Source organism: Galeopterus variegatus, unplaced genomic scaffold (assembly GCF_000696425.1).
Source record: "Galeopterus variegatus unplaced genomic scaffold, G_variegatus-3.0.2 Scaffold1617, whole genome shotgun sequence".
NCBI classification, from domain to species: Eukaryota; Metazoa; Chordata; class Mammalia; order Dermoptera; family Cynocephalidae; genus Galeopterus; species Galeopterus variegatus.
In genome coordinates this window covers 524106-551336 of record NW_007727728.1, presented here as the reverse complement: position 1 = coordinate 551336, position 27231 = coordinate 524106, and the positions used below count along the sequence as shown (strand labels likewise).

General features: G+C 51.5%; 1 protein-coding gene across 1 annotated transcript; it reads right to left on the bottom strand.

Annotated features, from left to right (window-relative positions):
* Nucleotides 1-2820: 2820 nt before the first annotated feature.
* PDZK1IP1 (PDZK1 interacting protein 1) lies at nucleotides 2821-8366 on the bottom strand. The gene is made up of 4 exons (XM_008578006.1): nucleotides 8172-8366; nucleotides 5711-5819; nucleotides 3816-3911; nucleotides 2821-3279 (listed from the first exon to the last, which is right to left on the bottom strand). The coding sequence occupies exons 1-4, from the start codon at nucleotides 8236-8238 to the stop codon at nucleotides 3204-3206; spliced, it is 348 nt and encodes a 115-aa protein (XP_008576228.1). The 5' UTR covers nucleotides 8239-8366; the 3' UTR covers nucleotides 2821-3203.
* Between the last annotated feature and the right edge of the window lie 18865 nt (nucleotides 8367-27231).

Below are 27231 nucleotides of genomic sequence, written 5' to 3'. Positions count from 1 at the left end.
GTGAGGTCATGGGACTTGCCCAGCCAAGGGGTGACATCTGAGAAGCTTGGGATAGTGGGGAGAGCTGGGGAGGGGGCCGTATGGAGAACCAGCTGGAAAGGGAGAAGAGATGCAAGGGGAGAGAGGATGGTGGGCACTGAGTTCAGGTGGAGAGAGGAGAACAGGGAGACGTACAGAGAATGGCAAAAGATGGAGACTGAGACAGAGATTAATACAGGCTGGAGAGACAAAGAGGAGACCAGGACCCAGGACAAGAGGGAGAGGTTCTACACTGAGAGAAAAGGATAAGAGAGGAGCAGGAAAGTATGGAGGAGCACAGGCCTTTTAGGGATTTCTGCAGGGTCCTAGTCCACTGCTCTGGCTTGCCAGGTCCCCTGTGTCACTCCAGGAGCTCTGAATCCCCTCCACCAGGGCCAGGGGCAGAGAGCTTGCCTCCAGCCCCGCCCCAGCAGAGAGGCTCCCCCTCCCAGGCCCTCTGAGGCGCCTCCAGGGACTGCTTGTGCAGCCGATAGATGGTGGGGGGCCCAGCTGGTGTGTTATCAGCCTCCTCCAGGAGCAACCCTGAGCCACTCAAAGGCTGCCAGTCTGAGATTAGGCCCCGGGAGGGTCATTAAGCAGTTGCCCTGGCCCAGGCCCAGCCTCCTTTCCCTCCCAGATCTGGCCAGGCTGGCAGGTGGGAAGGAGCGATAAGGATTGGGGGTCTGGGGCCAGCAGCTCCATGCTCCTAGCCCCTGGTCAGGGCAGAAATATGAGGTGGGGGTAGGGGTGTGGGGCTGTAAGGTCATTGCCAGCACAGCCCCTGCAGGGACCCTCCAGGGTTCTCACCATCCTGATCCTGCCCAAACTGAGGGAGTGAGAATGGAGAGGGGCTAAGGCTGTTAGAGAGACCCCAGACAGACTGCTGGAGACCCTGCCCCAGGCAGCTGCTGGGGAACAAGGCAGGTCCAGGCAGAGGAGGGCCCCTACTAGAAAAAACCTCACAGGGGTGAGGGGATGGGCTTCACTTGCTACAGGGAGACAGGGATGGTAGATCTGCCTGCTGTCTCTGGCAGGCTAGGGGGTACCAGACTCAAACCCACACCAACTCCCCAGGAACAACTGGGGGCAGAGGCGGGAGGGAATATCCTTCATGCAAGGAGAATCAGATCCAAGCAGCCAAAAAAAGTCCCCGACAAGGAGGCTGGAGAAGAAGAAGGGGTGTTTGTGCCTTAGCAGAGGCCTGACCCTCTAGGAAGTTCTCTCTCCTTCCGTGAGTGAGAAGGTGGGCTGGTTGGTCACCTGGCTTTGCCCTCTGGCTAATCAAGGAAGACTTCCCAGAGGAAGACGAACTATGGCTGGGCCAAGAAAAAAGAATAGGCAGAGTTTAAATGGTCAAGGTGGAATGAGAAGGCATGAGTCACAGTAAGTCATGTGAGCAAAAGCCTAGAGTAGAACTCTCAAGAGCAACAGCCACAATTTATTAAGCTGAAGCCCAGAGGGAGGTGGGCGGTGACTTACCCCGGGTCACACAGCAAGGCAGGGGTAGGCCTGGAGCAGACACTGCTTCTCCCCACGCCACCCTCTGCTCAGCGCTCTTCCCTCTGCTGCAGGCTGCATCCTAAACCCCAGGGAGGCAAGAAGGGATCATTCTGATTTAGGATGGGTCTTCCCCAGCGGTATTTGGGTGAGGCCTTGGAGGAGCAAAGGAATGGCTATAATGGTGAAGCAAGGGGGCCATGACAAGTTCAGACAGGTGGCAGAGAGCGAGCTTTTGGGACAAGGTGTACTGCCTGCTGCCCTTTAGTCCCACCCCTCTGGATCTAGGAGTGCTCCTGGGTAAGTCTGTCTCAGGTTATCACCCCAGACAGAGAGTCACAGAGGCTAAGGGCCCCCAGGGTTAGCCAGCCTGCTAAGTCATGCCTCCTCTCTCCTCTGTCTCCTGCTTCATTCCCACTAGGACCCAGTTCCCTGACCCCCACCCCAACCCCAGAACTAGCAGTCAAGGGTATTGGCGAGGACTGAGTTCTATTCCACCTCTGTGGTGAGACTGTGGCCAAATTCTCCAGAGAGAAACTGAGCTCAGAGAGGACAGTAACTCTCCCAACGTCACACAGCAATTTGGCAGGGGACCCAGGACTCAAATGCAGCTTTCTGAGTCTCAGTCCAAGACTCTCTCCCAGAACTTCCTGTGCAAAGCCCAGCACAGAGGGGATATGGGGAGGGGGATAGAACTAGAGATGATGATGATGAGTGAACCCACCACAATGCCAGGCAGCATGGAGACAGGGGGTGGGGTGCAGGTGCTGCCCAAGGAAGGGCCCAGAATTTATCTCAGATGTGAAGGGTGGGTTGGAGGACAGGGTCTTGCAGAAGGAGCTCTCACTGGAACAGGGTAGGGTGGCCTGGCACCCTCTTCCTGCCCATGTACATGAAAGAGAAACATCTTGAAACTGACCAGAGCTAGGGGCACTGGCTCACATCAGGGTCCGCCCTACCCCGAGGAGCCTCTCTTGACTTATCTGGCTGAAGGGAGGATTTTGCCAAAGGGAAAGAGGACCACTCCATTGGCAGGGAAGGGTTCACCTAGCCCTCTGGCTTTCCAACACCCCCACACATGCATGGGGGCTCCACAGACACCTGCACTGTGGGCACTTCTCACTGAGACAGCAGAAGAGACGCTGGCTTTCTTTTACTCCCACCCAGGCATGCAATCTCTCACCCTCTCTAGTACTGGCCCCCTTGGCCCCAGCTGTTTTGTGGGTGCAGGGGCTTCCTGGGTAATCCTCCAAAGCCACCATGCAGTGGCTTCTGAAGGTGATTGTTATGATTCAGAAAGCAAGATCCAGCCTTGCTGGAAGACTGAGGGGCTGCTTCTGAGCCTCAGCCCCAGAAGTACAAAAAGTCTTTATTTCACAGAAATAGCCATTTCCATGGTTTTGGGGAGATGGGAGGCAGGATGGGAGGTGCTGAGCTGACTGTCCTCTTCAGAAGGCTCTTCTGAATCAGGTGGGAGACCCAGGAAGACCCCAGGGCCACAGCAGAGCCCCAACCTGAATATGGTCTGAGCTCCAACCTTGGCTGGCTATAATTCAGGGAGGGGCTGGAGGGAGTCGGCCTATTATTGTAGATTTCTGCACAGAGAAGGAAGAGGCTTGGGTGGTAACTTTGGGCATCGATCACAGGCACCTGAGAGCCTCAGGACTGGGGCCACAGGTGAGCCAGGGTCACATGGACGTGCTGCGGACCCTGCCCTCCTCCTCCTCGGGGACATTCTCATAGGCATTCTCATGCTCACTGGACCTGGAAGAGGATGGCAGGGGCTTGGTGAGTCCTCATGCCTCCCACCCCATCCCCTTTTCCCTGCCCCATCCTCCACATATGAAGGCAATATATTCCAGTAGGGGGTTCTCCTGACCACATCTGGGCTTGTGCACCTGAGACTGAAGGCCTCTCAGCACCACCTCCCTGGACCCTCCATCTCTCCTCCACTGGGCCCTTCCCCTACTGGGTCCCCACTGAGCAAACCTCCCCCATTGAGCCTGTCCCCCATTGACCTCCCTCCCCTTCAGAGCCCTCTCCCCTCTTTGAGTCCCCCAATTCATTCATACCTTCACTGAATCCCTTTCCCCACTTGAGTCCCTTTTTCCCACAGTACCCACAGCCTTGTAGGTCCCAATCCACCCACTGAACCGTCCCCTTACCAAGTCCTCATCCCTTTACTGAGCTCTCTCCCCAACTGAGGGATCATCCCCCAATGGAGCCCTAGAGTCCTTGCAAAGCTCCCACCCTCACCCTGTTCCCCACAACACCTGGTCCTGAGGCCCCCGGGCTCTCACCTGAAGTTGGCTGCCATCGAGGAATACCTTCCTTCTGTTCCTGCCAGGACTCCATCCGCCTTGTTCCCAATAGTCATGACCACACCCGCAGGTTCCCTGGGGACAGAGCTCATCAGTGGGTCCCCTTCATCCAAGCAGACCCTGCTTCAAGTTACAGTTCTAGCAAGCCTAAGGGCCAGAGGCTGCCCCTTCGTGGGAGCACCTCTGCCCAGCAGGACCTGCCAGCGCCTGCCACTCCCTTCTCCCTGCCCCACAGTGGGAGCTGGAGATTCAACAAAATTATCCTTGGTCCCAGGCCTGTCTCACTACCTCCCAGCCACCCTCAGCTCAGCAAACCCAGCAGGACTCAGTGTCTGCCCCAAATTTTCACAGGATGTTCCCAGACAACAGGAGCTGATGTAGTCAGGGGCCTCAAAGGCAGAGAAATGCAGAATTTCTAACAAAAAGCTCCTGGCCTCTTGCTCAAGTTTAATCCCACTGCAGTGTGAGCTCTGTCCCCCACCTTACCCCTGGAATTGCTCTCACAAGGGTCACAGGGACCCTCACACCCGCTCATCTTTCCTTGGAATCCGATAGGCACCTGAGACTAAAAACGTCCCAAATTAAACTCAGCAGTTGCCCAAAATCTGCTCATCCTGTTGTGTTCTGTGCCTCAGCGGGTGGTCCCCAGTCAGAACCTCAGACATCATCCCTGCCTTTGTCTAACTCCCAGGAGGCCACCTCTAGACAGCACTAGACCTGTCCCTTCCCTTCTGTCCATCCCCTCTGCTGCCTCTATGTGCCAGACTCTCTTCTGACCCCATGCCTGCAGACTGCCCCACCCCAATGCCTGCCCCCACCATCCCTTGGGCAGCCAGACCTGATTCTGCTAAGGCTGTGTTTCGCCCCAAGACTGGCTTAAAAACTTGTTGCTGGATTCCTATTGCATTAATATAAAGCCCAAAATTCGGGTCATTGGTGTACAAGGGTGTGCTTGGCCCAGGTCCTGTCTATCTCAGCAGCCTCATTTTGGGCATCTCCATCCCTCTCTCTACCCCCTGAGCTGCTTGTGTTTCTTCAGCAGGCCTTACAGGGCAGCTGCAAGGGCACCCAGTCCACAGGCCTCCTTTGGGAGAACTGGGAAAAGATGCACCTGGGGATAGATGCAGCCTTGTGCCAGCATCCTGGGCTGGCAAGGGCAGATTGGGCTGGACTTCAGCCCTCTTTACATTCACGCATCCATATCTGGCAGCTCTGGTGCCAGCTCCTAACTCAGGACCCGGGTGTACCCCTCCCTCAACTACAGCACTCTTCCCACACCTCTATCCTGTGACTGACTTCTCCTCCTCTTTCAGATTTCGAGATAAACGTGTGATCAGGGAAACCTCTGACTGTCCCCAGACAAGGTCAGGCCCCACAGTGCACTTTGCACTCTCCTCTAGCAGCAGCACTTGAAATTGTGATTGCTCATTCCAGTCTGTGAGCCTGTGAGGGCAGAAGTCGTGTCCATCCCATGGCCCTTCTGCAGCACAGCTGACCCTCAGGAAGGTTGGGACCTTCCTTTCCAGTAGTACTTGCAGCCCCATCACAGGCTGGGAGGCTCTCCCAACTCTACAGATAGAAACATTGAGACTCCAGGAAGAGCAGACATTTCCCCAAAGCTCATAGGGAGTGGGCACCAGAGCTGTGGGACCAGCAGAGCTCAGGCCTGGGAGCCAGCAAGCCGGAGCTCTAGTTCCAAAGTCACTAACTCACCCTGTGACCTTGAGCCTCAGTTTCCTTTCTACACAGTGAGAGGTCTGGGCCCAGGGTTTCTGAGGCCCACCTCACCACGATCAGAGCAAGAACAGGGGTACTGGGGACACCTGCCTGCTCAGGAGTCGGCCCAGCCCCCAGGGCCCTTGGGCAGCACTCACGTCTCTTCCTGGCACCAGAAGCGGTTGACGGCAAAGGCGATTGCAACGAGGACCAGGAACACAGCCACAGCTATGAGGCCCTGCATCCAGGGCTGGAGGTTCCCCAGGCCTGAAAAGAGGAGGGGGCTGCAGCAGGCACAGGCAAGTGCAGAACAGGGATGGGCTGGGGCCTGTGTTGGATGCCATCAGCTGCTGCCAAAACCAGAGGAGACATTCTGGGGTGACAGGGGTGGGAATGAGGACCCATCTGACCCCCACTGAGCTTAAGAAAAGGATGGGAGTTTGGAGGAAAGATAGAGACTCAGAGAGAAGATCGGAGTTTGAAGAAGGAGTGAGGAGCCAATGAGGAAACAGGTCTGTGTCTGAAATCCAGGCAGCCTAGAGCCTCTTCCCCTCCCCCGGTGGGTCACATGCAAGGCCCCCCAGGGAGTGCCTGGGCCCCGAGGACCAAAGGGCAGCCCCCTGGACAGCAGCCTAGGCTGTGCCAACTGGGTGTGGCTCCCAGAAGGCTGAGGAGTGGCCCAGAGCTGACAGGTCTGGCTGACATCTGGAAGATCCTGTTCTGTAACAAGAGGCTTCTGTGTTGCAGGGAAGTGTGTGTGGGGGTGGGGCAGGCAAGGCTGCTCAGACAGAGATGCACAGGAGTGGACCAGACGCCTTGAGAGAGGAAGATGGAGGAGTGAGATACCTTTGGGTCTTGGGGCCCAGGAAGGAAGCTTCAGAACCCAAGCCCCTTTTGGCTCCTCCAGCTGGGTGCCCAGGGGACTAGGGACAGAGACCAGGTTGAGGCCCAACCATGCACCCTTCACTGCTTTTTGACCCATAACACCAACTTAAACCCCCAGGATTTCCCAGAAGTCTCTGCCCTCAGGCACTGATGGCCCCAAAGGGTGCTCCTCTTCCCCGGGCATCACTGTGCTCCACAAGCCTGTAGGGAGCACAGCCCTGCAGAGGAAAGACTGCAGGTGGAGGTCTCAGGAGGGAACAGAGGTCAACAGGAGACTTCTGAGGGGTCCTGCCTCCGGGTCAAAATACCTGCATCCCCAGCACCAGCCTATATTTTGAGGCACCCAAGCTGGGCATCAAAAAATCTCACTCTGCCTCACTTCCATTCAAAAGTCCTCCCTTGAGTCTACCTTGAAGCTTTCTGCTGCAGTGAATGCCCTGTTTCTTCTCTGTGCTCTCTCTGAGCCTGGCAGGTATTGGGAAGGAGGGAGGGGTCTGAAAACTCTCCGGCCTGTGGCCAGGTCAGACCTTGCTTATCTCTGGGGTAGCAGAAGATACACAATGTGGTTACTCTGAGTTTCATACCTGCCAAAAAGCAGTATTCATTGTTCCCCCAGAGAAACAATGGTTCAGAACCATGGCTCCTCAGGTTACTGGTTGTTCTAGCATTGAGTTAGGGCTCATCCCCTGGGAGGCCCCCTCCCTGCTCCCTCCAAACCCTGAAGCCAACCCCCTCCTGCTCCTCCTCCCATGTGGCTCTGGGGTGAGTACATAGAGCATGGGGCAGAGCCTGGGGCAGGAGAAAGGTGGTCTGTGTCCTGTCCCTTCTTGCCCTGCTGTGTGACATGTGTTACTCAACCTCTCTAGTCTTCAGTTCCCCAGAGCGCTTCCACGATCTGAAGGACAGAGTTGAGAGCTCAAGAGAAAGTGTTCGGAAAGCATCTTTGCCAGCCCCCTCTCGACCCAAGTCCCACCCGCAGTCACCAGACTTTGGCTGCAGATGCAGCCTGATGGTGCAGGAAAGACGACAGATGTTAGGGTGTGGTGTTTCTCTGGGTGCAACACTCTTCCACATCACTGACCTGGCAGCAGCCCCAGGAGTGGGCAGGGTGGAGTTTATTGTCCTCATTTTATGGGTGAGAAAACTGAGTCTCTGAGATGTGCAGCAATTTGCTCAAGGCCACGCCAAGACAGGCCGAGCTGGACAAAGAGCTCAGGGACATGGATGGGGCCACTCTGAGTCTCTGCCCCCTTCCCAAGCCCAGGAGGCTGAGACAACGAGCACTTAGGTCAAAGCCATGGGCAAACCCCTGAAAACACCATTCCTCCCCTGGAGCAAGCCTGCCTTTAAGGGATGGCTTGGGCTCCACTCGCACTCTCCGAGTAGCTCCCGACCCCCTGTACTCAGGACCCAGCCATCTCTAGAGCAATTCCTACTCTTGGGGCCTGGGTGTCAACTCCTGTTCCTCCCCTAAATCCTAGACCCAACATCCACCTTGCTGTTCCCACTTCTCACTCATGGAAAACAAGTCACAGACAGAAGCCTGGCTCAGAGGTCTCTGCCTTTGGAGGTTGCTCTGGCTAGCCTAGTCCCTGCTTCCCGCTCCAAACTACAGGAGTCAAGGGTAGTGGAGGAAACCAGGATACCACGCCAACCACCCCTGGTTCACCAGTGCCCAGCCCAGCCCTCTCCTCATTGCAGCCACCAGGGCTGGCTCAGTCCTGCTCTAGCTACCTTGTTGACAGCTGGCAGGTGGCACCACTGTGAGCAGGCCCAGAATGACCAGGCTGAGGGCCGACATGGCTGCAGGCAGGGCTTGTGGGCCTTCCCTCTGGCAGCTGGTGTCTGGGCTCCTGGAGCTGCTGTAGAGTTGATCAGCGTCTGCCTGAGATCAGCCTGGGCTCCGTCTGGCCCTGGAGGTGAGGAGCTAGAAAGGAAGAAAGCGAGGGAGGGAGGAGAAGGAAAGATGGGGGTGGAGAGAAACTGCCCTCCCTCCCATGGTAATGAGCTGCCGGGCATGGCCTGGCCACCCCTGGCAGGTGCCCAGCCCACTCAAGCATTGGAGGTCATTTTTCAGAGGCCAGCTATGGAGATGGGTCTGAGGACTAGGGAGATGTGCAGAGAGTCTCAGCCTTGCCTCCAAGCCCCACATTTCCCCAGAGTTTCTGCCTGAGCTCGCCCTTCCTGGCAATGGGGCTGGACTCTGGGGAAAGGAGTGACATATTGTCGCTCCTGCCTTGACTGAGCCCAGTGGGTGGGGCTTCTTGGAAAGCTGATACTGGGATTAAGAAATTTGCTGGCTGGCTTGGCTCTGCTCAGCTCAGGGAGCCCAGGGAAAACCCCAGAGGCCCAGGGAAGGCTCAAAGCTTCCCCTCTCCCCCAGAGCTTGGCCTATTTTCCTTTCTTCAACCCACCTGTCCCTGCCCCACCAAGCCAGATCCTGGGACCCTGATCCTAAGACACAGCCCAGCTTGTGTACCCCCATCCCTGGCCTAGCCCAGTAGCTTCCTGAATCCCCCCCTCCTGCAGAGATCACAACAGAGAGACTGAAGGTCCCAGCCCCCAGCCTTCCCAGCCCGTGACCAAGCCCTTACCCAGCCCAGCTAACCTAGGCCCCAACTAATGCTTCCTCTTAGCCCCTCAAAAACCAGGTGTAGTCCCTCAAAACCAGGCAGGGCCTCCCTCAGAAAAGATCTGGGCCCAGTTAGAGGCCTCAACAGCTACCCTCAGTCCATCTCCATCCATCATAGGGGCAAGAAATGGGTGAACACAGTCCCACTGTGGAGGGCAAAGGAAGGACACCTCCAGGTGGCAAGGTCTGGGGATTCCAGGCCCTCACAGCTGGGAGCAGCCTTGAGAAAGGCATACCCATCCCCTGGACCAGGGAGGCCACAGAGTCAGATCCCTCAGAAGAGGCAAAAATCCCATACTTCACCCCCCAGGATCACATGGTGTCCATCCAGCCCTACAACTCAGGGACTGAGAATGACCCAAGTACCTGTTGGGGCCCAGGGCCAAGGTTATGCTGGGTCTCCTCACCCCAGCCCACCCCAGGAGTGCAGGAAGCCAAGATGCTGAGAGCCTGGCTCCACAGAAAGAAGGAGCTGGCAGACAAGGAGCAAAGACTCAGAGATGGAAGGTCCTCAGAAGCCAGGGCTGAGCAGGAGGCCCCTCCACAGCCTCCCTGCCCCAAAGCCACCAAACTGCTGTACACAGGGCCTCCTGGGCAGCCTTTTCTATTGCAGGATGGTTCTGCCAGTGGGAGCACTCAGACATTACATCTTGTACCTACTTCCTGTGTGTGCCCATGTGTGTGCACACACACATGTGCAGGGGGGCCCACTGCCATCCAAAGATGGGGTGTATCAAGGTGATCTAAGGGAACATTGCTTGGAGTTGAGTGACACCTTCCATACTTGTATGTCCTGTTCTCCCTCCCTACCCCAACTTGGTGTTCTTGGAATCTTCTGGCACTGTGCATGTTAATGAACAGCCAGGGAATCACTGATTGGAATGTAAGGAATGGGGTTGAATTTAACAAACATCTACTGATACCTTCTTCTAGGATTTTAAGCAGGGAAGACACATGGTCAGTTTTGCATTTGAGAAAATACCTCTGGACAAAATGTGGAGAATGAAAGGGGCATGCAAAGACTGGAGACAGGGAGACCAGTGGGAGGCTGCCACAGTAGCCACCACACCAGTGACGTGGCCAGCAGCAGGGGGTGATATGGGGAATGGATCTGAGCCCTGTTAGGAGCTAGAAAAGACAGGTGCAGTTGCTAGAACACAGTGACTAGCTGAGAGTGGGTGGAGAAGGGGAAAGAGGGGAAGTGGTGACTCAGGTTTCTGGCTTGGGTAGCTGGGTGGCGGGTGGTGCCTCAGGAGGAGTCACAGCAAATTTGGAAAGTGGGGAGGACTGACGAGCTACAGGATTAGATGTACTGTGTTTGTGGTGCCTCTGGACCCTCCAGAGGGACTTGTGTAGAAGGTAGCGAGCTCAGGCAAACAGTCTGGAGTAGAGAGCTAGATTTGGAAGCCATCTACAGCACAGCAAAGGGAAATGACATATGCAGGACGTGTGTGTGTGTGTGTGTCTTGAGAAGAGAGCAGAAAAAGGAGGGGAGTGATGGTCAGGATATAGCCCCAGCACATAAGGGTCTCTCAAAGGAAGAGGGGGCAAGATGGAGCAGGAGAAAGAAACCCCAGAAGTGAGGGGTGTCCCAGGAGCCAAGGAAGGAGAGATCTGAGAAGGGGTGGGCAGAGAAGTCACTGCTGTGCCCCCTCCAGCCAGTGCTCCCCTGAAGCAGCCCAGCCTCTGCCAACAGCCCCAAAGTCCCAGGTTCTGCCTTCCTCACCCAAGCATCCCCCACTTCCCTAAAAAAACCTGAGAAAAAACAAGGACTCCCTGGGCCAGGCTTTGGGGGTGGTGGGAGAGGAAGATGAGCAGAAAGGCCATCAGGTGACCGACAGGCGGAAAACACACCTCCTGGGTCAAAGTCCCAAACTTCAGAACAAAACAAGTTGTTCCGGAAAGGGGGGGTGTGGGTGGACACTTGGCATTCAGGCTGGTCCCTGCTCCCTGGAGGCCCTCACACAGGGACCATGGACAGAAATCAGTGGTTCATGAACTTGGATGGGGAAAACATTACATCTGTAGTTCACTGACTCCCCCACTACATGGACACAGCCCTGGTCCCCATGGTAACAAGGTGGATTCCCCTGCTGGTATAGCTTGGTTCCAGGGTCTGGACTCTGGTCTCAGCAGCCCCACAGGGCTGGACCCTGTGTCCTCATCTCTGAGCAGCTGTTCCATCAACTCTCAGTTCCTCCCTCTGTTCCCAGCTCAGCTCTAGCACCCTGAATCATTAGATCCCTTAAACAAGCCTTCCATCTAGGTGATTACCGTTCAGAAGAGCCTCAAGTGTTTCCAGGAGTCTCCTTTCTCCCCACCCCATGTTGTCCGACATCACATTTGTTGCCAGCAGGTGGCAGTGTCAAACTCCAATCCCAGGCTTGTGGGGAGGGCAGGGGGCCAGTTTGTAGCTAAAGGATCTGCATATTCCCCTCCCTGTGGCCCTCCACTACCTACCACCTCCAGGGGTGGTTTGGAGAAAGGAAAAGTGGATATCGACATGTAAATAATCATTGGTGCTGGGAACCACGCAAGTGGCATGCTCAGGGCTGTGGAGGAGGTGATGCTAGGAAAAAAGTTAGCTGGATTGTTGGACTGGGCAGAAAGACAGCTTGGGGAAGGCAATTCAGGCAGAGAGCTCGGCCTGAGAACAAGCAGGGAGACACATCCCAGAAGGTATTTACAGCACAAAACTAAAAGCTTTCTTCACTCATTCTTATATCCCATCTTGTTAATATCTTTACTGCCAGCCTGAGAGCTCCTGGAGATCTTATTTTATTCATTCAAATAGATCCTGCTTAAACCCTTTTATGGTGTCCACTGGCTCTTAAAATAATATCCAAACTTCTTCACATGGATTTGAAGAGCCAGACAATCTGCCCTTACCCTCTTCTTAAGACTCATCCTGTCCCAGTGCCTCCTGTCCCATCCTAACAAGAAGTCAAATGGATCCACCAAGTCTTCCTTTAAATATCACTTTCTCCAGGAAGACTTCTTTGACTTCCCTTCTCTCCCAGCTAAAGCTCTATGAGTCTTCCCTGCTCATCTCTTGATAGCCATAGTCACAAATTGCAACTACACATTGATTTGTGTATTTAGTCATTTTAATATCTGTCTACCCAGAAGGAAAATAGTACGTCTGTTCTGCCCCCAGCACCTACTTCTGAGCACATTGCCTGAGTACACACTGAAAAAATATTTTATAAAATATGTAAATGTATGTGCAGTGCCTATCTCTGGCCTGACAGAGAGTGGAAGCTCAGAGAATGACTGTTGAATGAATAAAACATCCTAGCTCTAGTTGGGTCCTTGTTCCTCTCTACCCTCTAGCTGTGGTGGCAGGGACTGGGTCTGATTCATCTCTGTGTGTGAATGAGGGGACACAGTCACCATTCCTTGGAGAGCTGCAGCTGTCCAACCCTGGAATGAGAGTGTCCTGGAGATTGAGCTCCCCATCCCTAGAGGTGTGGGAGCAGACACCAGGCACGAGGTCACCCAACAGGGGCATCTGCAGGAGGGGTTTGTCTTATTCTGTTCATGCTGCTATAACAAAATGCCTCAGACTGGGTAATTTATAAAGTCTGGAAATTTATTTTCTCACAGTTTGGGAAGGTGGGAAGCCAAAGATCAAGGCACTGACAGGTTTAGCATCTGGTGAGGGCTGCTCTCTGCTTCCAAGATGGTGCCTCTTTCTGTGTCCTCACAGGGCAGAAGGGATGAAGGGCAGAAGGGACTAGAGCGTTTCCTTCAGCCTCTTTTATTCGAGCACTAATCCATTCATGAGGGTGGAGCCCCCATGACTTCATCCCTCCCAACAGGCCCTACCTCTTAATACCATCACCTTGGGGTTTAAGTTCCAACATATGAATCTTGGAAGGACATGTATGTTCACACCATATCAGGGTTCTAGCCCTTCCAGCTCTGGAGGCCTGTGATTCGGTGATTCCAATAACAGACTATGATAGATTTTCTTATTTCAGTAAGGTTCTGAGGAAGCAGACTGGTTAGGACTGCGGTAAGCCCTCTCCTCTCAAGACTTAAAAATTCATCATATTAAGTGAAACAAGTCAGGCACAGAAAGAGAAATACCACATGTTCTCACTTATTGGTGGGAGCTAAAAATAAATAAATAAATTCATACACACACACACACACACACACACACACACACGCACACACACAAAACGGGGGCGGGGAAGAAGACATAACAACTACAATTCCTTGAAGTTGATACGACAAGCAAACAGAAAGGACATTGTTGGGTAGGAGGGAGGAGAGAGAGGAGGGAGGGAGGTTTCAGTAATGGGCCACAATAATCAACCACATTGTATATCGACAAAATAAAATTTTTTAAAAAATTTAAAAAATAAAATAAATAAATAAAAATAAAAATAAAAATAAAAGAATTCATCCTCCCAGCCCCTCTTCATAAAACACTCCCTTCCCAAGGGTCCATGGACAGAACTCAGTGGTTCATGAAATTGGATGGGGAAAACATTACATCTGTAGTTCACTGACTCTGACTAAAATTTACCATTTTCTTCCATTAGGAATGAAGGCAACAAACTACAGTTGCTCTGTCATATTTTCATATCGCAGATGATTGTTGCAGACATCTGGATATATCACTTATTCTCACCATTATGGAAATAGAGCAGTTATTGGACCTTCCGTGAGATCTCGTTGTTGAATACATAAAGATACATATATATTACTATTTTACAAACCTATATTTTTAATATTTTGATAACTACATTTTAATATAATTGGCTTCCCTTGCCAGCAGAGGTCCCAAGGCCAAATCTTTGCCCAGTGGTTGCAGTACAGCTATGCATTTAACTTTAGGCATCTAAAAACATTCCTCTGAGAAGGGGTCCATAAGCTTCATTAAACTATTCAGGGTTCCCAGACACAAAAGGGGTTAGGAAGTCCTGGCTCACCAGGAGCCTAGGGCAGGTCTGCTCAAAGCCACTCCATGTGATCTCAAAGTCAGCCCTTGAGAATGATTGGCAACTGTCTGGGCGGAGGCTTTCTAGGGCTCAGAGCCAGGGGTTACAACCAGATTGAATGGGTGCTTACCCCCTCAGGGGGCCCCAGTGCCTGGGAGCTGTCAGAGGCAGAAAGCACCAACCCAGAGTCAGTCATGCCAAGGAATGTACTGGCTGTGACTCCTGGGTCCTAGGCGACCCCACTGGGCCGGTGAGATTTATGACAAGGACCCCCCAGTGGAGAAAGATCAATCAACCCCTCCTGCTGCCCACTCACCCAGCCAAGAAACTAAAGGGCTGGCCCTATGCCAAGAGGCCAGCCTGCCAGCAGAGGTCCCAAGGCCAAATCTTCACCCAGTGGTTCCAGCACAGCCCTTCTCCCCCGACCCAGGGCTCCAGGCCTGCAGTGGAACAGAGCTGGGGGTGATGGTTTCCAGAATCACATTCTCTTCTGGCTTAAAGGCTCATCTGAATGGTGTGATCTTGCTCCTTATTTTTGATCTGGGGAAACCGTAACCCAGAAAGGGACAGTCACCTACTGAAGATCACACAGAAAGTTAGTAGGAGAGACAGGGGTAAACCCCAGCAATCCCTAGCCCAGGGCTCAGTCCCTTTGTCAAGCAACTACTTATTGGCCAGCTTCTTAAATAACACCCTGGCTTTCTTTCATTCATTCACTCATATGTTTAATGACTACTATGGGACTGGAAATACAGTAGTGAACAAGATAGAGCTTACAGGATACAGTCGTGTAATTATGGCTGCACTAAATGTTTCAAAGAGGATGTACAGGTGCTAAGAGTATATAAATGGGGATGCCATCCAGTCTAGGAATTCAGGGAATGGTAGAACAGTGTTAAGTCTAAGATTCATTCATTCATTCACAAATACTTATTGAGAGCTTCCTGTGGACCAGGCACTGTTTGAGATGCTAGGGATACAGCAATGAGCAAAACAAAGTCCCTGCCCTCATGGAGCTGACGTTCCAAAGGGGTCAGCTAGGAAACAAACAGATAAAATAGGCCAGATGGCAGTATGGAAAAGTCCATACAGGAGCAGGAGAATGGGGTGCCACAAGGAAGGGTGTGCCATTTTATATAGATTTGTCAGGGAAGACTCCTCTAAGAAGTGACATTCGAGCCAAGAGCTGAAAGTGAGGAAGCAAGATGTTCAGCTCTCAGAGGGGAGAGGAGTCCAGGCAGGGAGAAGAGCAGGTGCAAAAACCCTGAGGAAGGAGTGTGGCAGGATGTCAGTGTGGCTGGGAAAGTGAGTGCAGGGAGAGGGTAGGACAGGAGGTTGGAAAGGCTGCATGAGACCCACTCATTTGGGGTCTTGTGGGTGACTGTGAGTTTGGTCTTTACTCCAACTGAGACCAGGAAGCTACTAGGAAGTTTTGACCACAGGGGCATGATCTGGCTGCTATGTTGAGAAGAGACCATGGGGAGCAAGGAGAGCTGAGGAGGAGCTCTAGGGAGCCCGCCAGGAGGCTACAGCAACACTCCAGGGGAGCAGCTGCGGAGCTGGGGATATGTGGTCTGAGCCTAGACATTTTTTGAGGGTAAAGCTACCATGGTCTGGAATGTGAAAGAGAGAAGAAGCCAAGGATGGTTTTGAGGGTTTTTGCCTGCTCGGCTAGAGGAGGCTGAGGAGGGGGAGATTGCAGGAGGAGGAGGAGGAGGGCTTTTGTGCAGGAGGGGCAGGATTCACAAGTTTGGTTTGGAGATGGGTATGTGAGTCTGGAGGTCAGAGCCGAGGTAAAGGCTGGAGTTGTACACTTGGGAGATGTCAGGAGAGCAATGGAGGAACTCACCTGGGACCTAGGGAGAGATCTGCAGTGAGAGATCTGGTTGGAGAGAGGTCGAGAAGGAGCTGATGGGCGATTGCCTGGCAGGAAAGCACAGGATGGCCAGGAAAGAGGTCCTCAGGGCTTTGCAGGGTGGTGAAGAGGTATGGTCTTGAACTTAGAGATCATGCAGAGTCACTGTAGGGTTTTAGGCAAGGATGTGGCATGGGCAGTCTTGCACTTGTGGCCATGAGCTCTCCTGCAGAAAAGCTGAGTTTGCAGCCCACCGGGGGACAGCTCAGGACACAGCTCAATGTTTTGGTCTGGCATTCCAGGGAAAGGTCTGAGCTGGAAATAGAGGCTTAGAATTCAACCGCTTATGAATAGGACTGAGGCCTTAGGCAGGGATGACACAACCGAGGATAGGGAAGGGTGAGAATCTGGTCTAGGACCCACCCTAAGCAATACCTGCTTATATGGATGGGGAATGGGTATCCATCTGAACTGAAGGGAAAATAAAGGAGCAACACATACTGCCTTTTATGTTACTTATGATAAAACTACAAGCATCACCCACACCTCACATATCAGGGCATGTGGAGTCATGACACTGATTTTATTTCATCCAACTAAAAATGTTTTCTTCCCTTGTTACTAATTTTGCCATTAGTCTGTTAATATTTGAAAAAGCTGAGATTCCCAGACTGAAAAGGAGCAGCTCTGGGGGTCTTTGTCTCCAGATATCTGCAGGGCTATCCCAGATCAGAGAGAGAAATTGTGCTCTGAGCCCTCTCAGCATGGAGCTAGGGATGGAGACAAGACCCACAGGGTGGCTGGGTTTGGGTCAGTGAGAGAAAGAGCTGTCTCACAGAACTGTATAGCGATGGCAGAGATGGCCCTGAAAGGTGGTAAGCTCCCCATCACTAGAGGTATGCAAGTAAGAGCTTTGAGCTGGTAGAGGCAAGTAAAGCACAGCAAGGGGCAGAGGAGGAGTGAATGGACTCAATGCTAGAGTCTCTGAGGCCCAGGAAGATGATGAGCTGGGGGTCAAGATCCTCACCTACCACTAGCCGTGTGAATTGAGAAAGTCTCTTCCCTTCTCTGAGCCTGTTTCCCAGTAATATTCCACAGGATTGGTTGAGGGATAATGCATCTGAACGCCTTGCAGAAGTGGATACTTGGTAAATGTAGAAGCACCCAGATCTAAATAGGGTGTCAAGTGTTTGAGCCATACTGCCCTGTTTCAAACCAATCCTTTTTCTGAACAGAAGTCCAGCAGGGCAGTGAGAAGCATTACAGGCATCTTCTGCCAGCCACATGTTTGTCACTTGCTCAGTCTAGAAACCACACCCAAACCTTCTGACCTTTTCACACTTGGAGTTTTTATCTGAAAGGTCAGACTTCAACCTCCAAAATGAAGATGACTTTGAAAGGTTGGAGCTGGTTGCAAAAATTAAACGAGATGCAACTACAATTTCATAGATAAAAAGATTTTTTTTTTTAAAGGAGGAAATATTAATTGGTGACCTGGGCTGAGCTTATAATTTTTTTCTTTTTCTTTTTTCTTTTTTTTTTCCCTCTTCTCTTTCTGTTCTTTCCAGAGTTTCTATAATGAGGAATGTTTAGTTGAGGGGAGGATAGGGGACTTGTAGCTTGAAAATAAACAAAATAAGTGTGTATTAAAAGGCACTTTTCAAAATTTTTACTAGTGCCTTGAAATAGTCCAAAGTTAACCCAGATCCTCTCTTTGCAAGAGAATTTGTCCCTGGCCAGGCAGGGCTGCTAGGGCCCAGTCTGCCTATTTTCTGGCTAACTGGAGACTGTTTCTTCCATATTCTTCTACAGAGGTCTCCCAGATGCCAGGACACACATAGGAAATAGTCTTGGTCCCACCACCCAACCCAATACAGTGAGAGAGACATATAGCTTCTTGAAGGAATGTTTACTATATGCCAGGCACTGTGCTAGGCACTTTGGATTCATAACTGTTATTCCTCCCAATATGAGCTGAATACTATATCCCCACTTTACTGACAAAAACACTGAGGTTCAGAGAAATTAAACTCAGAAGTGGATCCAAAATTTCCATACAAGTCATCTATTTGATTCCAAAGCTCTTAGGCATTACATTATACTTTGTCCTCACATTAAAAAAGAAATCAATTACTAAAAAGCAATGAGTACTATGAAGGAAGTATACAATCTGAATTCCCCTGGGAAAAGGAAAGATCAGGGAAGACTTGCAGGAAGAGGAGACAGTTGAGTTGAGCTTTGAAAGAAATTTACCAGAACATAGCATCTGACCTGACAGAATGGATGTTCAGTAAATATTTTTTTATTAAATCAACTAATAAAGATATGAATTGAATATACAGATGAAATAACATGTTTGAGATTTGCTTTATAATAATCCATTGTGGGGAGAAGGGGTGTGGGGAGGGATAGAGGTATTAGATGAAACAAGATTACCCACATGTTGACAATTGTTGAAGTTGGTGATGGATTCATGCCATTTATTATAATATCCTCTTATTGTCATATATGTTGAAAATGTCCATAATAAAAAATTTAAGAAAACTTTAACAGATGCTAAGTGTTAACTCCAACTATAGTCTGACTTCTTCCAAAGATATTTGAAAGCTAAAGGTAAGCATCATAAAGGCAAGGAAGGAAGGAAAGAAGGAAAGAAGAAAGGAAAGAGGGAAGGAAGGAAGGAAGAACCCATGAAGCTCAAAAGAAGAAATTACAATAGTATGGTATGGGTTAAAGAGCTTGAGTTCTGAAATGGGACAGAAAAAGTTGGAATCCCAGTTCCATTTTTCCTGGCAGTGTGACAGTAGTGCATCCCTTGCCCTCTCGGGTCTTAGTTTATCCATCTGTATAGAAGGGATGATAATAGCACCTTCCTCCTGGGTTTGTTGGGGGGCACATGGAAAGCCTTGGACAGGGCCTGACACTAGTAGGTGCACCCTGGATGGTGACCGATGACCAAGCCCTGTCTCATTAAGTCACACACCATCCAAACACCGATATCTCCTACAGTTACATTTCCAGCCCAGACCAACTCTGACAAGCATCTCAAAAATAAGATGCCCAAACCTGAGCTCCTGAGCTCTCCCCACTGGAAACCGGCTCCGCCCACAGCCTCCCAGCTCAGTGATGGCACTCCATCTGATACTGGAGGAGAGGATCTGGGGCAGCCCGACAACCGGCCTCAACCCACCCTGTCCTCTAACAGGTTCTTAACTCCACTACAGGAAAGAATTCAAGAACAGAGTCACAGTAGAAAGTGAAAGCAGGGTTAATGTAGTAAATTAAAGAACACAGACTTCATAGAGACAGTGCGGTCTAGCTCCAGAAACTGAGCAGGGCCAGCGCTAAGTTTAATACAAAAGTAAGAAATACACACTCAGAGTTTAGTACAAAGCATAGGCTGGCTCAAAAGATTGAGCAGCTGCCCATTAGAAGTAAGTAAAGCACACACACTGCGCCAGTGAAGTGTGGTTGGCCCCAGGTGAAATGGGCAATAGCCCTGCCTTCAACCAGAATTTAGCTTTTATAGTTCGGCTATCTATACATATTCAGGTCATCTAATGAATATTCAACTAAGGGGGGGTGGTTCCCAGTTATGTAACTTAGTCTTGCAAATGCTCAGTTGGTCTCTTTTAGAGTATGCTCATTGGTCAAATTCCACCACATGCACTGAATACATTTACGATATTCTAAGTGTTCTCTAGCACTCCCAGTGGGAGGTCATTCAAGGGACAAACTCCTTTCTACTGAGTATGTTCAGCCTCATAGACTACACAAGTCTGCCTCCTGTGGTCTCAATCTCCATGTGCTGGTACTGAAAATAGGTGCTACAGACCACCATAGCTCAGGACTCAGAGGCAGAGCTTGAGTCCTAGGGAAGTGGCTTGAGACCCAGGGGAGTGGCCTGAAACCTGACCCCAGGAGGACTGAGCACCTCCTATCTCACATCCTCCCAGATGTTCACAGTTGACTGTGACTTCTCTCTGACGTGCCCTACACTGGATCCATTAGTAAATCCTCCTGACTCTTTCTAAATATATCCAGGCTTCTAATACTGCTCACCTCCTCCACTGCTACACTCGGTCTGAGCCCCTCATCTCTCAGGCTTATTGGAGTAGCCTCTGGACTGGTCTCCCCACTTTTTCCTTTGCCCCCATTAATGGCAGCCAAAGCGATTCTTTGGAAATTTAAGTCAGACCATGTCTCTTGCCTACTCAAAATCCTCCAATGGGGCCAGCCCGGTGGCGCACTGCTACAGTGCGCTGCTTGGGAGCGCGGCGGCGCTCCCGCTGAGGGTTCGGATCCCACATACAGACCGGTTCCCACTCACTGGCTGAGCGAGGTGCGGGTGCAACACCGAGGGTTGCGATTCCGTTGCCAGTCCTGGTCCGGTACAGGCGCGACACTGAGGGTTGCGATCCATTGCCAGTCATGAAAAAAGACAAAAAAAAAAATCCTCCAATGGCTTTACATCCCACCCATAATAAAAGCTGAAGTCCTTAACAATGGCCTAGAGTCCCTTCGTGGAATCTCTCTGACCCATCTCCCACTTCCTCCTCCTCACTCCAGCCACACTGCCCTCCTCACTGCTCCCCATCAGCACCAGGCACACTTTGGCCTCAAGGCCTTTGCACTTGCTGTCCCCAACCTCCATTACACTCTTTCTCCAGACATCTGCGTGCCTTGCTGCCTCATTTCCTTCAGGAGGTCCAATGTCACCTCATCAGAGAGCCCGTCCTGCTCACCCTTTCTAAAATTGCAAACCCCTTTAAAATACACACACCCTATTTCCCCATTTCTTTTCCCAGTTTTATTTTTTTCTTAGTATTTCTTCCCATCTAACCAAGTATTTATTTAACTTACTTATCTTCTTTATTATCCATCTTTCCTCCCAGAATATAAACCTTATAAAGAAAAGAATGTTTTGTTCATTGCTCTATTCCCAATGCTAAAAATAGCGCTGGCATGTGTGAGGTGCTCAACAAATATTGGTTACTTTTTTAAAGTGACAGGCCAAAGGGCTGATGTTGGAGCAGTAATCCCTGGCCCCAAACCCCTCCAATCACACAAGCAGGTGCCTACCTCTCTCCCAACCCTCCCTGCACAATAGGGACAAAAGTATTATGCAAGCCTTCCCTGATAGAGATGCGATCAGGGAGACACACCTCTGAGCTGAAGGGTCAGTCAGGGAGGCTCCTTTGTAGGGGTTTTAATCTTTTTGTGCCATGGACCTCTTGGGCAGTAAGGTAGAGCCTGTGATCCCTTTTAGAATTAATGCCTTAAGGGCTGAACCCGTGGTGCACTTGGCAGAGTGCGGCGCTGGGAGCGCAGCAGCGCTCCCGCTGCGGGTTCGGATCCTATATAGGGATGACCGGTGCGCTCTTCACTGGCTGAGCGTGGTGCGGCCGGTCTCAAAAAGGACAAAAAAAAAAAAAAAGAATTAATGCCTTAAGTGCATAAAATAAAATACATAGAATTATAATGAAAACCAAGAAATACAATTGTCAAGATATCTTAAAAATTTATGATATAATGATATATGTGCCTCTTTGTTAATGGATTAAATAACAAGATCTAGAAACAGGTTTATAATACCTACCATGATTTCGAAATGGTAATGACTGTGAACAATATTTCAAGGTTATCTACCACAACTGGAATGTGATTTCTATTGGTAACAAAAGTCACAGACACTGCTAATGCTGCGGTGATTTGCTGCCTACGTGAAAAATGGAAGGAAAATCTCAGTTTCAGTCAGTGGTTGGTGAAAATAAAGATGTTATGTTTTCTTCTCATTCAAGGTTAAGTTCTGCTTGAATTGTCTCCCCAGACTTCTTGGGTGTCCGTGGACCCAAGTTTGAGAAAACTTGCTCTAGAGGAGGTCTGCAGCTAGGATTGGGAAGCTGAGTCTCTCATGACCCCGTGACCCCATGTGATCTTGCACAAGTTACAGATCCATCCTCATCTGTAGCATGAGGTAATGAACCATTTGTGCTCGCCCACCCTGGGGTCTGATGAGATAATTCAGGAAATATCTGTTGAGTACCTCCTATGTGGGGGCCTCCCACACTGGGCAGGACCAGAGACCAGTGGCCACTAGTGACCAGTGACACACTGTCCCAGCACTGGGCAGCTTACAAATAGGGAGATGAGGCCAGGACTCAAACACAGGTGGATGGCAAAAAGCATCCAGACATGGTTCAAGGGGCTCTGTGAGCTCAGAAATAGGGGAGACCCCAGGCTACAGTACATGTAGCATCTGAGACAAAGTCCAACACAGGGAACTGTTCCTCACAGTGGGAGTCTACACAGAGGGCATCTCAAGTGCAGCAAAGGCTTTGAGGTGGGAAAGTAAGAGAGAATGGATGTGGAGCACGTGGGGAACTCAAGGGCCCCTAAGAGAAGATGAGGAGAGAGGATGGTGCAGATATTTTAGGACACTCCCTGGAAAGTATAGGGACAGCACAGGACCATGCTTACTCCTCTTCCCTCCCCAAATCTCTTTCCATACCCCTCAGTGCACTGGAGCCATCAAAGTGACTGATGGCAGACTAATCACAGCCACTTGGGTCTGATGAGGGCCCCTTGTCTCTCTCTGAGGACACTCCAGAAAGGACAAGCACAGGACAAAAGTAGCACCTCCCCCCTCACCGAGACTGCCCTCATTAGCATCATACAGAAAGCCTGCCAGCCGGGCTCCCTGCAGCCGCAGCCCAGCAACTGGACCGGCCAGCCCCGCTTTGGCCGAGCCCCAACCCAGCAGATGTGAACCCTGAAGGAGCCTATAGCCAACACCCCCCTCCAAAAAAAAAACAAGCCAGGCAACCACCACCCTGTCCTGCTCACCCCAATAGGCCTCTCCTTACATTGTCACACAGAAGCTGCTGCAGCTGCCAAAAAGCCAGAGGGAGTCAGAGAAGCACGCAATCCCTGAATGGTGACTGCTAGGGTGACAGAAACTGAACATCTTAGGGATCTCAACTCTTACCTGTGACTAGACTCACAGGGTAGAGTCTTAGCATCACAGACCAAGACGATCTAAGAGTGTTGGCACTAGCTTAGACTGCTGCTTTAGAATGTGCCACTGCCGAACAATAGAGTGGTAGCATCCCAGGACTAGTTTTGAGCGTGGTAAGTCAGGTAGCACATCAGAGCTATGAGATCCCAGGAGGTCTTGGCTGAGATTGCCTGGGGGCTTGGGGCTGGGAGTGCCTGTGTCTGTCTAGATCCCACCTATTCAGGGGTAATGAAATGGGGGCGTGAGAGTGATGGGGAAGCCTGATAATCCATTGAAGGAGTGCCTCCCAGGGGATTGCTGGAGAGAGGGGTGGGAGCGGTGAGAGAAGGAGCCTCAGCCAGCCTGTGTGAAAACGGGAACAGGCCGAGGGCAGAAGGCCCAGCCTCCCCTCCCTCTCCCCGCCTTCAAGGTCCCACAGAGCCTGGGATTCAAGAGCACCATGGGCCTCAGGCTACAAAGAGTGAGCTGGGAAGGGCTGAGGGCCCTGGGCTCCCTCCCGGGGCTCAGCTGGCTGGGCTGTCACCAGCATGGGGTGGGAAAGGGTTTTCCAGCTTGGTCCCATAGAAAGGCAGGGTCTCAGAAAGGCAGGGGTCTTGGGGGATTTAGTCATCGATGGCAAGGGGGTGAGTTGGGTAGGGGGAGGTGATGTTATCAAATCACCATCTGCATCAGGAGATATTGCGTTTCCCCCAAATCAGGGAACTCACGAAATGACATATAGCCAAACCTCCCCTACCCCAGAAATCAGAGGTGGTGATCTCTGATTTCCCTTCAGAGCAGTCCCATCCTAATGGTCTGGGACAATGCGGTGCCTATCTGTAGTGATCATGGCAGTATTAAGGACTCCACCTGCTGCGGGGGTGAGGGGACTATATCCCCAAACATCCCTGCCAGGTCTCTGTCTTAGCCACTTGACCTTGGGCAAATCTCTTAATCTCTCTGACCTCTGTGTTCCTCATCTATAAAATGGGAGTAATCATTCCCTCTGCACCAGGTTCTTGGGAGGAGACTGTGAGTCAACAGCTATGAGAGCACAGCCCTATGACATAAGCTGCAGGACACTGAGTGCAGGCGGCACTAAAGTCTGGTGACTCGTCCTCTTTCTGAGCTTCCCAGGACTGGGATCTGGGGCCCTCAGCCCTGTTCTACTAAAACCTGCTCCTCACAGAGAATATGTACAAAATCTCTTCACTCTGACACATCAGAGCCTCAACTTCACTCTCCCCTGAGGGTTGGCATTTTAACACGGATGAAGTTGAATGGTGGAATGGGTGGATTGTTTGGGGCACTGTGATGGGAAAAAGGAAGAGCTGACTGAGGCTTGGTTGCAGGGAGGTTCTGGGCTCTCCAGAGCCCCCTGCCTTCAAGTTCTATGGTCATAGAATCAGTCCTGCTTTTCTCAAACATATTCTGGTCTCCTCTGACTCTGTGGAAGCAAGAAGCCAACCTCCCCAGCCGCTTGCCAAGTGGCTTATTGTGCCATGCTGTGGGTGACTGTGGCTCTCTGACCTCTCACTGGTCTTCCTGCATCCAAGCTGGCCCCTCCACATTGGTTACTCAAAGGGTCCCTAAAACACAGATCTGACCACCCTCCTACCTGCTCACAACTCTCAATGGTTCCCCATTGCCCTCATGAAATTCAAGGCTTTTGGTGGCCTGGCCCTGAGTCTTCTCCAGCCCCAACACTTCCCATCACACACACCTTACCATCCGCCCAGACAGCAGCTTCTAAAGTACATCCTACTCTCTCCCGATGCCACACCTCTGTTCCTACTGTTCTCTCTACCCAAAATGCCATCCCTTTCTTTGCACACCTGATAAATTCCTACTCATCTTTCAAGAACCAGCTTCTTTTGGGAAGCCTTTCATGACTCCTGGGTGAGCAGTCTCCTCCCCTGGTTGACCTCCAGGGCAGCTCTTAATATATGGCTGCAACTACCTGATTGATCTGTGTCCCAAGCTCTGCCCAGTTCAGCAAAGGAGACAGTAAGTGTACAATAACTTTATGCATTTGAGAGGCTAAAGCTGCATTGTCCAATATGGTAGCCACTAGCCATGTGTGGTCCTTTCCCTTTAAATTAAACAAAATTAAAAATTCATTTACTCGGTTGCACTAGTCACACATCAAGTGCTCAAGAGCACATGATTAGTGGCTACCATATTGTACAGGGCAGATATAGGCCATTTCCATCATCACAGAAAGTTCTATTAGGCAGAGCTGGCCTAAGAGGGGAGACAGAGCTCCAGGAGATCTAGGTTCTAGCTCCACCTTAGTTCCTAGCTCATGCTGAGTTTAGACAAGTCTCTTTGCCTCTTTGAGCCTCAGTTTCCTCATCTATATGACCCATCCCACACACTGCAAGGCCAAGAGTAGACAGCGCTTAACGAGATCCTTTTGATTGATTCTACTGCCCCACTGCTTTGGATTTGGGTGGGGAAGCAGCTGAGCAGGTGGAGCCCCACTGATGGGGAGGCTGTGGGACCCACCTGCCCACCCCCAGGCTCCAGCAGCTCCAGAAAATAACTGAATCCAAAGCTTATTCAGCAAGCCTCCTAGGAAGGCAGTCCCTGCAGAGAATGTGGCAGTGTGCATCTCTCTACAGGCTTAAACAGGCCTGAGTGGGCCCAAAGATCCCAAACTCATCCACTCCTGAACCCAGAGAGAGGCCCAGGCAGGGCCTGGGGGAGGAGAGAGCTGCAGGGGCTGGTCCAAACAGGAGGGGAGGCATGGAGAGTCAGAAACTCGCTATCAGCACTGCCCGTCCTCCCCACTTCCTCTCTTCGAACGGATCACATCCTGTTATTGTGTGGACAGAGAAGGCCAGGCACTGGGGAGGGAGGCAGGGCTCAGACCAAGCAAGTGGGAAGAGGTGGGGAGAGAAAGGAGGAGCAGGAAGGAAGGTCACAGTGGGCACTGGCAAGCTCCAGCAGCCAGTCCGGCCAACCCCAGGTGTCCTGGGCAGGAGTAAGAGACCCAGGAGGGAAGACTAGCATCCCTGGAGCAGCTTGCAGCTGCCATTGAGAGAAAATGCTGGGGCTCAGGACAGGAAATGGCACCTCCTCCTGGAAGCCTGCGCAGCCTCCTCCTCAAACTCTTTCAATTCAGCAGATGTTTTCTCAGGGCCTCTTCTGTAACAGCCGGGTCTTCCATGGCTACCGGGCCTCTCTCTCTTTCACAGCACTTGCCTCCAGGGTGGTAATGCTCTGTATCTGTCCCCCCACACCCCACTTCCACCCAGCCTGTGAGCCCCTGTGGACAGGGTCAGAGGTGGTCCCTTGCTGGTTCCCCACCATTGCTCAGCATGGGGCAGGCCCAGCTGCTGTGAATGATCGATGTTCCCACATCCCCCTCTCCCCTCCTCTCTTCTGCCATTCCCAAGTACAGCTCCTGTCCCAATCCTATTTCCAGGAATAATAATGCCTGCTTTCTATAAAGCACAAGCACTTTACATGTATTATTTTGAAATTCCACGGCAGCTCCATAAGATGGGTGTTTATATCTTCATTTAACAGATGAAGAAATTGAAGCTCAGAGAGGTAAAGTGATTTACCCAAAGCCACACAGTTGGTACAAGTAGCTGCACTGGAACTTATACCCAGGTGATTGTGACCCCAAAGACCAAGCTCTTTCCGTGGCCCAGCTGTCTTTCCTGCTCACTCCCACCTATATCCTGGCCTCTCCCTTCTTAAACTGATACCACATCGATGGTCCTCACCATCACTGGCCCATCCTCGAGCCAAGCCTGCTGCCTTTCTCTGGTGGCCACACTGATTGCTCATGGTCCTGGCAGCTTGCTGGGACCACCTGAGCTGCTATCTCCCCCACAGCCCTGGCCTACCTGCTCTAAGAACACCAACTACCAATTGTCTGCTTCTTCTTCCTTCCCTGAGGAGAGTGAGCACTGAGCTCTGGACTCACACCTGAATTCAGATCCTAGGTAACTTTGGCTGAGCCCCTTCCCCTCTCCGGGCCTCATTTTCTCCTCCGTACAATGAAGAGGACAGACTGCTGGGTGACCTTGACTCACTCCTTTCCTCACTCTGACTTGTGGATGCTGAGCCTCTGTCGCTGGACACTGTGCCCAGCACCATGGCCTGTGTGAGTGCCTGGCTCACACATGCAGTGAGGCTGGGTGGGGGATGGGGGCAGGGTGCTGGCTGGTGGGAACAGTTAGTTGTTTTGCAAACAGGGCTGGGGGTGGTGGGCCGGCCTGAGGAGGCTGGGCTGCTGTGAGCGGACCAGATAAACAGCTTCTGATCTTCATCACCCCCCACCCCACCCCACCCCACCCCACCCTACCCCACCTGTATGATAAGTACGATAAGCAGGCTGCTGC

Excerpts from the sequence above, each read along its gene's own strand:
- PDZK1IP1 (XM_008578006.1), bottom strand. The coding sequence starts at position 8,238 with ATGTCGGCCCTCAGCCTGGTCATTCTGGGCCTGCTCACAGTGGTGCCA. Across the intron at positions 5,820-8,171 it reads ACCTGCCAGCTGTCAACAAG|GCCTGGGGAACCTCCAGCCC; the intron begins GTAGCTAGAGCA and ends TCCTCTTTTCAG. Across the intron at positions 3,912-5,710 it reads TTCTGGTGCCAGGAAGAGAC|GGAACCTGCGGGTGTGGTCA; the intron begins GTGAGTGCTGCC and ends CTCTGTCCCCAG.